Source organism: Macrobrachium rosenbergii, chromosome 5 (genome assembly GCF_040412425.1).
Source record: "Macrobrachium rosenbergii isolate ZJJX-2024 chromosome 5, ASM4041242v1, whole genome shotgun sequence".
NCBI classification, from domain to species: domain Eukaryota; kingdom Metazoa; phylum Arthropoda; class Malacostraca; order Decapoda; family Palaemonidae; genus Macrobrachium; species Macrobrachium rosenbergii.
This window is the reverse complement of record NC_089745.1, coordinates 35,931,591-35,945,489: the sequence shown is the minus strand read 5'-3', so window position 1 is coordinate 35,945,489 and position 13,899 is coordinate 35,931,591. Positions and strand designations below refer to the sequence as shown.

At 39.6% G+C, this 13,899-nt stretch overlaps 1 protein-coding gene across 3 annotated transcripts in view; it reads right to left on the bottom strand.

Annotated features, from left to right (window-relative positions):
• Positions 1-9,493: 9,493 nt before the first annotated feature.
• The window catches only part of Ask1 (apoptotic signal-regulating kinase 1), a 219,560-nt gene continuing 215,154 nt past the window's right edge, over positions 9,494-13,899 (bottom strand). For all 3 annotated transcript variants that reach the window (XM_067103970.1, XM_067103975.1, XM_067103968.1), the window contains one exon: positions 9,494-9,648. In XM_067103970.1, coding sequence (XP_066960071.1) covers positions 9,599-9,648 — 50 coding nt within the window. In that variant the 3' untranslated portion in view covers positions 9,494-9,598. The remainder of the gene's footprint in view (positions 9,649-13,899) is intronic.

The window sequence follows — 13,899 nt, the reverse complement described above, 5'->3', positions numbered from 1 at the left end:
CTGGACCCGACTGCCTCCTTGACAGCTGCCAACGGGTCCCCCATCCTCTCCTACAGCACCAAGCTCCTGCCGATCTCCATCCTTGGCTGGAGATACGAGTGGAAATTCATCATCGCGGACGTGAGGACCCTGTTCCTGGGGCGGACTTCCTCGCCCACTTCGGACTGGCAACCAACGTCGGCCTCAAACGCCCGCTGGACACCGAGTCCTGCCAGCCCCTGCCCTTGTCGCCGGACCCCAGGGAGCCTGCCATCTGTTCTGTCGCGCCCCACCAGTATGGTTCCCTTCTGAAGGAATTCCTGGAAGTCTTCAAATCTGAGCTTTGTCAGGTGCCCGGGGCCCCTACCAAACACGGGATATACCATCACATCAAAACAAAGGGCCCCTGACGCACGCGAAGTTCTGACGGCTTCCCCCACAGCGCCTTCAGGAGGCCAAGAAGGCCTTCACTGAGATGGAAAGGATGGGCATATACAGAAAGGCTCCCAGCCCGTGGGCCTCCCCCCTTCACATGTTGCAGAAAGCAGATGGCACCTGGGGGCCCTGTGGCGACTACAGGCGGCTCAACCTTACTACAGAACCTGACCGCTACCCCCTGCCAAACATGCAGGACCTAACTGGCCTCCTTCCACGGGGCCAAAATATTCTCAAAGTTGGATCTTTTAAAATCATATTTTCAGGTACCAGTAACACAAGAAGACATCCCCAAAACTGCCATCATCACGCCTTTCGGGTCCTACGTCTTCGCCTTCTCCACCTTCGGCCTGAGGAACGCAGGCGTGACTTTCCAGAGGTTGATGGACAGTATCCTGGGTGACCTGGACTTCTGCATCTGCTACGTCGATGATATCTCAATTTTTTCCAGATCCCAGAAGGAACGCTTGCGGCATATCCGGAAGGTCCTGCAGCGCCTGCAGGAGAATGGCCTTGTTGTCAGGTTCGACAAGTGCACCTTCGACGTCAAGAAGGTGGAATTCCTGGGCCACGAGATATCCCCAGGGAGCATCCGCCCAATGTTGTCGAAGATTGAGGCTGTCGAGAAGTTCCCCACCCCTATCTCCATTAGGGCCGTACAGGAATTCCTTGGAATGGTCAACTACTACAGGAGATTCATCCCGGGGATCCTGCACACCATGGCCCCCTGACGGAGGTCCTCAAGGGTCGTCCAAAGACCTTAGTGTGGGGCCCCGACCAGCAGAAGGCCGCCCTCGCCAAGGCAACATCTTTGGCCCACCAGGACCCCAACGCTCCCCTCCAGCTGACGACGGACACCAGCAACGTCGCCTGCTGAGCCGTCCTGGAACAAGTCATCAGCGGGACCCCTCAGCCCATCGCCTTCTTCAGCAGGAGGCTCAGCCCCACCGAGTCCCGCTACAGCACCTTCGACCGGGAACTTTTTGCAGTATACCAGGCGGTATGTCACTTCAAGTTCCTCCTGGAGGGGACGCCCTTCACGATTTGGACTGACCACCAGCCGCTCGCCCACGCCTTCACAAAGCTAGGGGACGCATTGTCCTCTAGGCAGCAGTGGCACCTTGCGGCTGTCGCGGAGTTCACCTACACCATCAAATACCTCCCCCGGCAGGAAGAACCCAGTAGCTGACGCCTTCTCGAGGATCAAGATCGACGCAGTGCAGCTCAGGATTGACAGCGAGGACCTCGCCCACAAACAGGCTGCTGACCCAGAGACCCCAGCCTACCACACAGCTGTCATGTCATGTCACTGAAGTGGGAGGATGTGCCCCTCGGGTCAGAAGGGTCAACACTGCTGGGCAACGTGAGCATTGGCCGCCCCCGCCCCCTGGTGCCTGCCTCCAGATGTCGGCTGATCTTCGACATCATCCACGGCCTAGCCCACCCCTCCAGAAGGACGACGGCCAGGCTACTGACAGATAAGTTTGTCTGGCACGGCATACGGAAGGACACGACGGCCTGGGCAAGGCATTGTATGCAGTGTCAGGCCAGCAAAGTAGGGCGGCACACCGAATTGGGTGGGCGAGTTTCCCCAGCCAAAGAGATGCTTCGGGCACATCCACGTCGACGTGGTGGGTCCTCTTCCCCCATCAGGAGGAGCAAGATACCTCCTAACAGTCATTGACCGCTCCACCAGGTGGCCTGAAGCTACACCCATGGAAGAAGCCACCTCCAGTGCATGTGCAGAAGCCCTCCTCTCCAGCTGGATCAGCCGGTTCGGTGTCCCGGACCACATAAAGACAGACAGAGGTCCTGCTTTCCTGTCCGAGCTGTGGACCACCCTGGCACGCCTAATGGGGACCACTCATCACAGCACCACCGCCTACAACCCCGCAGCCAACGGAATGGTGGGAAGGTTCCACAGGTCCCTGAAGGCGTACCTCATGGTTTGTTGCCCCTCCGAGAATTGGAAGTACCAGCTGCCCTGGGTCCTCCTCGGATTGAGAACTGCCCCCAGAGCCAACGGCGACCCCTCCTCAGCAGAAAAAGTCTACGGGGAGACCCTGGTAGTCCCGGGGGAACTCGTTGCAGAAGACAGGGATGACATAGCGATGCAGAGGCTCTGTGACAGGGTTGGGAAGTTCGCCCCCTGCCAGAGGACATACACCAACAGGACATCCCCCTTCCTGCCTCCCGGTCTGTCCTCCGCCACCCACATCTTCGTCAGGGACGACACCGTGCAGCCACCCTTAACCAGGCTCTACAGAGGACCTTTCCTCGTACTCGAAAAGAACAAAAAGGCATTCTGGGTAGCCATCCACAGGAGGGGAGACTGGATATCTGTAGACTGCCTCAAGCCCACATTCCTGGAGGAGGACGTCAGAGGCGATTCCCAAAGCTTCCCGTAGGGTGTAGCAACCCCCTGGCCAGCCCCATGCGCAGGAAAATGTGGTCGGCATCCCCGGAACACCTAGAAAACAGGCAGGGAGGCACCCCAACACACCGCTCCAGAGGGCGCCGGGGAAGGCGACCACCCCCTCCAGTTGACATCGAGAAAGCAGGGCCCCCTCCGTCACCCCAGCAGATACCTGCTTTGATCAGACGTTACCTATGTCTTGCTGGGGGGAGTATTGTAAAGTCCCCATTCAATGCGTTCTCTGTAATGAACATCCCGTTTTCTGCGGTGCCTCCACATTCGACCTGGGGTCGACCAAACACATATTATTACCATTTTTGTGAATTGTATATTTTATTGTCTGTTAAAGTTACCATGCATTATGTACTCATTAAGTTAAGTTAAGTATATCTTAGTTTAACCAGACCACTGAGCTGGTTAACAGCTCTCCTAGGGCTGGCCCAAGGATTAGACTTATTTTTACGTGGCTAAGAACCTACATATTATTAGCAACGGGACCTACAGCTTATTGTGGAATCCGAACCACATTATGACGAGAAATGAATTTCTATCATGAATTCCTCTAATTCTTCTTTGTTCGGAGAGTTAACAACATGCCAGTTACCACTCCTCCAAAGACGAACTATTATGTACTCATAACGGGAGTATTTTTGTAACACATCAGACATTATTAGTCATTATGTTTTCTGTATGTACCTGCCATGTTTTCTGTAGAGAAATAGTTTGACCTCAGGTCACCTGTAAATCTTTGTACCCGCGGTCTCTGCAAAGTACGCAGACGTCCGCACGCCGCTATATAAGCAGATTGCTTCATCAATAAACTAGCAGTACATGTCTTCCTGCTCATTATTTCGCACCTCTCTCACAGGGGTTGTGTATAACCATGTTTGTTTTATGCACATACACTATTTAAATCATATTTGTGGAGTTCCTGTTGGATGTGTTTGGCACATTGAAGTACTTGTTGTTTGAAACTGAATCAAGGCTCAAAGCTTAGCCTTTAATTGCCAGGAAGTTATAGGTGAGTTGTCAAGGTTCATTAGATATGGGGGCTTTTAATATTCTCTGGGGTCTTTACAAATTCACGAGATGGTACTGTCCTCTGATTTTACATAGAAAAACTGTAATGCTAAATTATATAGACAAAGAGGGAATGCCAAGCAGTATCCAAAAAAACAGAGATGAATCCTTTGCATTAGTTGTGCTTTTGTGATTGAAATTCCTGTTGCTGATGTTATTCATTTTCAGAAGTTTCTTTTTTTTATATATAGGTATAGAAATACTTCTTTGATATTAGCATGATCTTACCATAAGTTTAAAATTACTGTTGTTATTTAATAACATCCTCTCTTCATTACCAGTTTTCCAGTGAAAGCTCTCGGAGGAGACTTGGCAAGTGCAGATGTTACATTGTATCATTGCAAGCCAGTTTCTTTTATGTGGCCTTTTCATACATCTGGAAAAACTCCCAGGCAATTTTACAGTATGAAGAAGTGCTCCTTCTGTTAGGCTAATTCATGCACATATGGTTCCCACATGTCCCAAGCGGCAAACTACCCCACTTCATGTGCGTCTGCAAATTTGTTCAGTCTCCTACAGACCTTTTGAGACTGGAGACCTCTTGAAGGAATGCCAATTCAAATTTTATCTAATTTTCCTCACATTATTACTGTAGTTACACTGTAACCTTACTTAAGAGGAGAAATTAGTAGGGTTTTTCATGAATTTTGCAAATTTCCTGGAATTTTGCAATGTTCTGAAATGATACTGTATAGTCGTAAGTTTCTTGTGGTATATTCATTGCCTCAGTTCCTTAAAATAGCAAAGTATCTGTTTTCCATGCCCACACCCACAGTACAATTATCAGGGGTGTGAGCACCAATTGACTTTGATACCCATTCACCTTTTATAATGACGTTAGGTTGATATATAATTAAATGCAATTCATTCTAGGAAATCTGGCTTCTTTTATGCCCAAGTTGTGTTGTTGTTTTGAAGTATAAGTTATTTACATAATTCCTACAACAAAGTACTGTAATCCACATTCCAAAACTCATATTTTGCAATTGTTAAGAATACATGTTCTCTGCTGACTTTGGTTACAGTTCACTCACTTTTTATAATATAAAAAAATTTGTGTTAAATTCATTCTAAGAGTCTGGCATTTTTACTTCCCAGTCTCCCTAACCAGTTCTCCAGCCATGTGAAAATCTGAGTTTTCTGAGGTTGTCATAACCCTTAAACGCTGAGCCTCTATTTACAAAAGTGTCTGCCGTATGCTGGCGGCGTTTGGGAGTTAGCGCCGAAGCGGAAAAAAAGTTTTTTCAAAAAATCACAGCACGCTTAGTTTTTAAGATTAAGAGTTCATTTTTGGCTCCTTTTTTTGTCATTGCCTGAAGTTTAGTATGCAACCATCAGAAATGAGAAAAAAATATATATATATAAATATTGAAATATATGACAGCATAAAAAAAAATTTCATATATAATTGTATACAAATCATGCTGTGAGCAAAACAGTTAAAGCTAACGAGTTATTTTTTGTTTCTTTGTATTGTACACTAAATTGCAATGATTTTGGTATATAACAAATTGTAAAACGATCAAAGCAACACAGAGAAAATATTATCACAAAATGATGAATGAATTCATAACGCGCGGATGTAAGAAAAAGTTTTTTAAAAAATTCACCATAAATCGAAATATTGAGCTAGAGACTTCCCATTTGTTGCAAAATGAAGGTAATTGATTGAATGTTACTAGACTGTAAGTGTTTTAGCTTACAATTGCAGTTTTCGACCATTTCGGTCGAGTTAAAGTTGACTGAAGGTAGAATTTTTTTTATTTATCATGATTTATATGAAAATATTTCAAAACTGATAAAAGTTACAACCATGAGTTATTTTTTGTTGTATTCTACATGAAATGCACACATTTTCATACATAAAACTTTATGTAACATCTAATATAAAACGGTGCAAACATTGCGACAAAGTGACGAAAGAATTTCTGAGATGTTCGGCTGAGTTACCACACGGATGTAAGGAAAAAGTTTTTTCAAAAATTCACCATAAATCAAAATATTGTGCTAGAGACTTCCAATTTGTTGCAAAATGAAGGTAAATGATTAAATATTACTAGAATGTAAGAGTTTTAGCTTACAATTGTGTTTTTCGACCATTTCGGTCGAGTTAAAGTTGACCGAAGGTTGAAATTTTGGCACTTATCGTGATTTATATGAAAATATTTCAAAACTGATAAAAGCTACAACCATGAGTTATTTTTTGTTGTATTCTACATGAAATTGCGCACATTTTCATATATAAAACTTTATGTAACGACTAATATAAAACGGTGCAAACATTACAACAAAGTGACGAAAGAATTTCCGAGATGTTCGGCCGAGTTACCAGCGCCGACGTAAGGGAAAAGTTTTTTTTTTTTTTTTTTCAAAATTCACCATAAATTGAAATATTGTGCTAGAGACTTCCAATTTGTTGCAAAATTAAGGTAAATGATTGAATGTTACTAGAATGTAAGAGTTTTAGCTTACAATTGCATTTTTCGACCATTTCGGTCGAGTCAAAGTAGACCGAAGTTTGAAATTTTGGCACCGTGATTTATAATCGTGATTTATATGAAAATATTTCCAAACTGATAAAAGCTACAACCATGGGTTGTTTTTTGTTGTATTTTACATGAAATTGCGCACATTTTCATATAAAACTTTATGTAACGGCTAATATAAAACGGTGCAAATATTACGACAAAATGACGAAAGAATTTCCAAAATTTTCGGCCAAGTTACCGCGCGGACATAAATAGTTTTTTTTCAAAAATTCACCATAAATCGAAGTATTGTGCTAGAGACTTCCAATTTGTTGCAAAATGAAGGTAAATGATTGAATATTACTAGAATGTAAGCGTTTTAGCTTACAATTGCGTTTTTTTACCATTTCGGTCGAGTCAAAGTTGACCGAAGGTTGAAATTTTTTGTAGTTGACGTACCATACGTCCACTTGGCACCCAACAGACAATTTTGGTCGACGTATGGTACATCCAGTCGACGTTTAAGGAAACTATTTATTAAGTGTACCATGAAGCTAGCTTACCACGAAATGAAGGCAGAAGCTTTGAAAAAGGGAAGTGAAAGGAAGAAACATTGCATGATCTCACCCTCAGGCTTTTCTGTCATTGTCATCAACATAAGACACTACAGAAACAACTAACACAGTCCTTAAAAATTTTTCCACTTCTTCTTAGTTTGCAGTTTAGAATTTATTTTTCATTCTTTAATGCTGAGGGTCTTATTAATATAAAAGGTTGTTCTAGCTAACATATTCAAAGTTGCATTCTAATACGAATGTTAATACCTGATATTACATTTCAACTTGTACACTCTACAGTGTTTTGCAACTAAAATTCTTTACATATTCTTAGTCTTTCTTCTTTCACTGAAACATCAAAATTCAGTTGCAAAACACTGTTTACAAGTTGAAATGTAATATCAGATATTAATATTAGTACCGAATGCAACTTTGAATGTTAGGTAGAACCAGTATTATTATTGATAAGACCCTCACCATTAAAGAATGAAAAATAAGTTTTCAGTTGCAGACTATGAAGCAAAAGGAAGTAAAAATTCAAGAAAGTAAACAATGTCAGGCAGGAAGCTTCCCAGTCCATAAAAAGAAATGTGACACATTATAACGCCCTTGTTCTTCAAACAATGAATACCGCATACGTGAGGAGACTAGATACTGTGTAGGTTTTCAAGGAAAATACCAAGAAAAAGCAGGTTTAACTTTACTTATGAGTATTTTCACTTACACATAACTTGTTCGTCCTTCATCTAAATCCTTGTCATATTTGTATGCATTTTTACACTTGGCACTAGCATATCTGAAAAAAAATCTTTTACTATCTCATAAGTCAAAAGTAAGGTTGTGTATTTGTTTGAATTATATTTTAATTTTTCATTCAGCTACTTAGGTAATATACCATTGGCAAGAGCACTGAAAGATCTGTTTTATTTTGCATTGATTTTTTTTTTCATTTCAAGCATTTGGATGGTTTACAGGATAAATGCTTCTCAACTGCATAAATAATGAAAGAAAATGTGGCTTCTAAAAATTGTTTCTGATGATGCAAAGGTTATGCATCAAGTAAAAAAAAAATAGTTGACATACCTGCAACTGTTATGATGGGGTCGCGAAATATGTTTTTCCAATAATTGATTTTTAAAGGGGGTAATTGTGCATGCAAAGGACTATGAATTTTAGTATTTTTTTCCAGTGCAAATGCCTATGTAACAAATAAGAACGCAGGACTTCCTGCACTTTTTTTTAAATATAGCCCCTTCCCTCAAGTCAAAATGTGTAAATATTCAATATATTTGGTTTTCACAGGTATTTGGTTCTAGCTGTAAGCATCAGGATAAATAATAGTGTCGAGTGTTGTGAGTGAGATTTTTGCTCGACTTCCCTACTGCACTTTTCCTGTTAGATGAAATTTAATGTTCTGTCCTCCTCTGCTTCTGCCCTTCAGTGTAAGTATTAAGGCATATGTTGCAGTATTATTTCCTGATGTATTTGTAAGTATTGTGAGTTGTTCATAGTTTAATTTAAAATTTTTATTTGCTTGTGAAACATCTGTGTGGTTTTTTCATTTTTATTTGATTGGTTTTGATCATGCCTCAACATAGGTGTGTTGGGCTTCCTGATAAGCCATGTGGTTCTTTTATGTCAAGTGTTTATTAGAAATCCTCACCATTTATGCAGAGTTACCGTCTCGGCTTTGTTACCTCTGTAGGACACGATAAGATATGTTGCAGGAGTGCCTCTGATGAGGTCATTTTCAGCCTAAGAGTCCTTGATTAATGTCCAGAATGGTCTTCGTCTCTGGATGTTCTTGTTATGATCCTTGAGGCTTGCTGTGTCTGTGTGTTGCTGTCAGTTCAGTGATTCTTAGTCCCAACCATGCCTCTAGCTCTCTGGAGAAGCTTATGACTTTCTCTTTTGTGTTCTGTCATTGCTGTGCCAGCAGTGTTTCAGCTAGTCAGCAAGTGCTACCATGGCTCTCCTTGTTTGATTTTGCACCTGGCAGCAAAATAATTCCCAGTGCCAGCCCTTGCCCTTCATGTGTGCTACCCAAAACTGCCTTTATACTTTGGTACCTAGCCCTACCCCTGTAGGAGACCTTGCTTGTGCCCTTTAATGCTCCTTCCAGGTGTTTTACCTATGCTAAGTTGCGTGTCAGATGCACTCCTACCAAGTCTCCTGGAAGCAGCTGCCTTTCTTCCCACCACATGCCAGCCTGTCACAGCTAACCCAGACAGCACAATTGGGTAATACAAACCTGCTTGCTACCTGGAATCTGAAATGAAGATTTGACAGCTTCAAAACTAAAGTGAGAGATAAAGAATCTTCCTTCATATAGTTACAGGAAGTACATTTCCCATTCCCATACAAATGTATAGGAATACATTTATATGGGAATATTGTACAAATCTAAGGATAATCTGACACATCTCATGGAAGTAATCACATTTTCCACTATTAGGTTAGAACATTGAAAATATAGATACTGGTTTCTATACTGAACTGAAAAATCCAGAGTATATAAATTATTTTAGATAATTTCCCCTAGGACTTGAAAGAATTAGTAACAAGAACAGATTTATTGAAAGTTACACATTTCTACTTGTAATTAGGATGAGACACTCTACATTCCATCATCCTTAAAACATTCGATGTTTTCATCAGTTTCTTCACAGTATACAACAAAATTTCTCCTCATTAAAGAGCAGGACCCTGCGGTCTGTAGACATGAAAAGAAATGCAAATTAGTCATTTAGCATAAAATCATATCATTGATTGGAGAAATGAAATTTGTAAATATGTTGTAATATAATCCTCACTTGCTGGTTTTTAAGACCTCATTATTTGTCTATTATTATAGATTGTCAGATATGGATGTTAGTGGTAGCAAAAAATGGAAAAAATAGTAGGTGGTTACAATTATATTGTAAAGTTTCAGTGGTTAAATAAGGAAAAGAACTGAAAGTCACTCATATGCAACACATCGTGCTTGCTAACGTAGTTAAATGAACAACTAAAATAAAGTGGGTGGAGAGTCTCACTTATTGCCTTACAGTTACAAGAATTCATCAATTTTTGTGATTTTTATAATTTATAGGAAAAAAAAAAAATTCAGGTGAAACAAATGTGAACACCATTAGCTTTGGAAAGATATTGCTCATTAATATGAGCTCCCTGTAGGGGGTAGTGCTGTCAGTGCATTGCATGCTGTGCACTGTAGGCATTACTTACTGTTCTTTGCAGCGTCCCGATCGGCCCTAGCTGCAACCCCTTTCATTCCTTTTACTTGTACCTCCTTTAATATTGACTTTCTTTCGTCTTACTTTCCACCCTTTCCCAACAATTGTTTCTTAGTGACACTGCAAGGTTTTCCTCATGTTACACCTTTCAAACATTTCTTCTCTCAATTTTCCTTTTAGCGCTGAATGACCTCATAGATCCCAGCGCTTGGCTTTTGGCCAATATTCTGTATTCCATTCCATTAACATGAGCAAAATTAAAACTCATAAATGAAACTGATTAGACTTTTCCCATATTTTAATTACTCCCAGGATTCCATTCATCTATTATTATTCATCATCTTTGCTTGGCATAAGATAAAATGGAATCAAATCTATTGGACTTTTAATCTGTCAACTTTAATTGGACAAAATTTTATCTGAATTTATATCTGAAATCAAGTTTTGAAGCTTCAGGCAAATATATTCCAATCAAGGTGGGTTTTTGGTATGTTTAATGTAACCACTTTTTTATACCACTGGTTTTTGTTCTTGCTTACGAGTTCCAGGTATTTCTTGCAGCAACCATGTACTTTCCATCTTGAATTTAGGCTATTAATCTATGGTTCTATATGAATTACCTGCTAGCCATGCTTCCTTTATTTCCTCTAGTTGCTTTTGGCTGTCACTTACTTGAAGGTGAGCTGTACTTTGGTTCCCATGCAAGTTTGGGTTCCAGTCAGTTCCTTTTCTTCACTCTTTTGGAGGTCTGGGGCAATTTTCCTTCTTTTATTATATTCTGGCAAATGTAGGTTGTTTACCATGAAATGCTTCCCCATGAGTATTTGTGTAAGGGACAACTTGAATTCAGTTCACCACATTGTCCTTTCCTTTTCATATATGGCTAATTTAAGGCATGAACTGCCTGGCCTTTTGGTTTCCTTTCTAATCATGCTTAAGTTCTGTTAATTTCTGTTCTCTTCATTATGGATGTAAACACATCATAGTGACTTTCCCTCATACTGCACAGACTTGAAAGTGGTGTGAGAAAAGGTTTCCTCTCCTTCTCTTCCCTTTCCTTTCACCATTCCCTGTCCAAATAGAGGATTGGAAGGAGTTCTGGATGTTTCTTACTTTGTTCTGTTCATTGTTATTGACATTGGAAAGCATATGATGTTTCTCGAGTTCTATTATGTTGTGTTGGGTTGGTTAGTTCATCACAGCCACCCCAGTGAGGGGTGAAGGTAAACAAACAGGAATGCTGTGAAGAACTTTTAATGCAGCTTACTGTACATTGCTCTGTGCAAGGCACACTTTAAGTAGTAACCCCTGCTGGTATCTGCTGAATAACTGATTGCACCATTCCAGGCATTGATAAAAGTAAAATAGAGAGATTCATATTTATGAAACAAACTATTTCTCGTCACACTGTTTTCATTGAGCAGTCTGAAATTACTATAACTAACACTGTTAACCCTTTAACGCCGAAGCCCTATTTACAAAAACGTCTCCTGTATGCCGGCGGCGTTCGGTGAGTTAGCGCCGAAGCGGAAAAAAAGTTTTTTTAAAAAAATCACAGCACGCTTAGTTTTTAAGAGTAAGAGTTCATTTTTGGCTCATGTTTTTGTCATTGCCTGAAGTTTAGTATGCAACCATCAGAAATGAAAAAAAATATCATTATCATATATAAATATTGGAATATATGACAGCAAAAAAAAAAACTTGTATATAATTGTATACAAATCGCGCTGTAAGCAAAACGGTTAAAGCTAATGACTTAATTTTTTTTAGTTGTATTGTACACTACATTGCGATGATTTTGGTATATAAAAAATTTTAAAACGATCAAAGCAACACAGAGAAAATATTATCACAAAATGATGCATGAATTAAGTAATCATGGATGTAAAATTTTTTTTTTTAAAATTCACCATAAATCGAAATATTGTGCTAGAGACTTCCCGTTTGATGAAAAATGAAGCTAATTGATTGAATATTACTAGACTGTAAGTGTTTTAGCTACAATTGCAGTTTTCGACCATTTCGGTCGAGTTAAAGTTGACCGAAAGTCGAATTTTTCTATTTATCGTGATTTATATGAAAATATTTCAAAACTGATAAAAGCTACAACCATGAGTTATTTTTGTTGTATTATAAATGAAATTGCACACATTTTCATATATAAAACTTTATGTAACATCTAATATAAAACGGTGCAAATATTACAACAACGAGACAAAAGAATTTCTGAAATGTTTGGCCAAGTTACCGCATGAGACGAAGGAAAATGTTTTTTAAAAATTCACCATAAATCGAAATATTGTGCTAGAGACTTCCAATTTATTGCAAAATGAAGGTAAACGATTGAATATTACTAGAATGTAAGAGTTTTAGCTTACAATTGCGTTTTTTTACCATTTCAGTCGAGTTAAAGTTGACTGAAGGTTGAAATTTTGGCAGTTATCGTGATTTGTGTGAAAATATTTCAAAACTGGTAAAAGCTACAACCATGAGCTAATTTCTGTTGTATTCTACATGAAATTGCACACATTTTCATATATAAAAGTTTATGTAACGACTAATGTAAACGATGCAAACATTACGACAACATGACAAAAGAATTTCTGAGATGTTCGGCCGAGTTACTGCGGCAAGAGACGTAAGGAAAAAAAATTTTTTTCAGAAATTCACCATAAATCGAAATATTGTGCTAGAGACTTCCAGTTTGTTGCAAAATGAAGGTACATGATTGAATATTACTAGAATGTACGTGTTTTAGCTTACAATTGCAGTTTTCGACCATTTCGGTCGAGTTAAAGTTGACTGAAAGTAGAATTTTTTCTATTTATCGTGATTTATATGAAAATATTTCAAAACTGATAAAAGCTACAACCATGAGTTATTTTCTGTTGTATTCTACATGAAATTGCGTATTCTACATGAAATTGCGCACATTTCCATATATAAAACTTTATGTAACGACTAATATAAAACAGTGCAAACATTACGACAACGTGATTTAAAGAATTTCTGGCGCGGACGTAAGGAAAAAGTTTTTTTAAAAATTCACCATAAATCGAAATATTGTGCTAGAGACTTCCAATTGGTTGCAAAATGAAGGTAAATGATTGAATATTACTAGAATGTAAGAGTTTTAGCTTACAATTGCGTTTTTGACCATTTCGTCGAGTCAAAGTTGACCGAAGGTTGAAATTTTGGCAGTTATCGTGATTTATATGAAAATATTTCAAAACTGATAAAAGCTACGACCATGAGTTATTTTCTGTTGTATTGTACATGAAATTGCGCACATTTTCATATATAAAAACTTTATGTAACAGCTAATATAGAACAGTGCAAAAATTATGACAAAATGACGAAAGAATTTCTGAAATTTTTCGGCCGAGTTACCGTGCGGGCGTAAGAAAAAGTTTTTTCAAAAATTCACCATAAATCAAAATATTGTGCAAGAGACTTCCAATTTGTTGCAAAATGAAGGTACATGATTGAATATTACTAGAATGTAAGAGTTTTAGCTTACAATTGCGTTTTTCGACCATTACGGTCGAGTCAAAGTTGACCGAAGGTTGAAATTTTTGTAGTCGACGTTTGCTTTACTCGTCCACTGGCATTCAACAGACAATTTTAGTCGATGTTTGCTACGTCCAACAGGCATTTAAGGGTTAATAAACAGATTTACAACATAAGTATCTATGATTACATGAAATGTTTGATACACAGCATATTTTGTT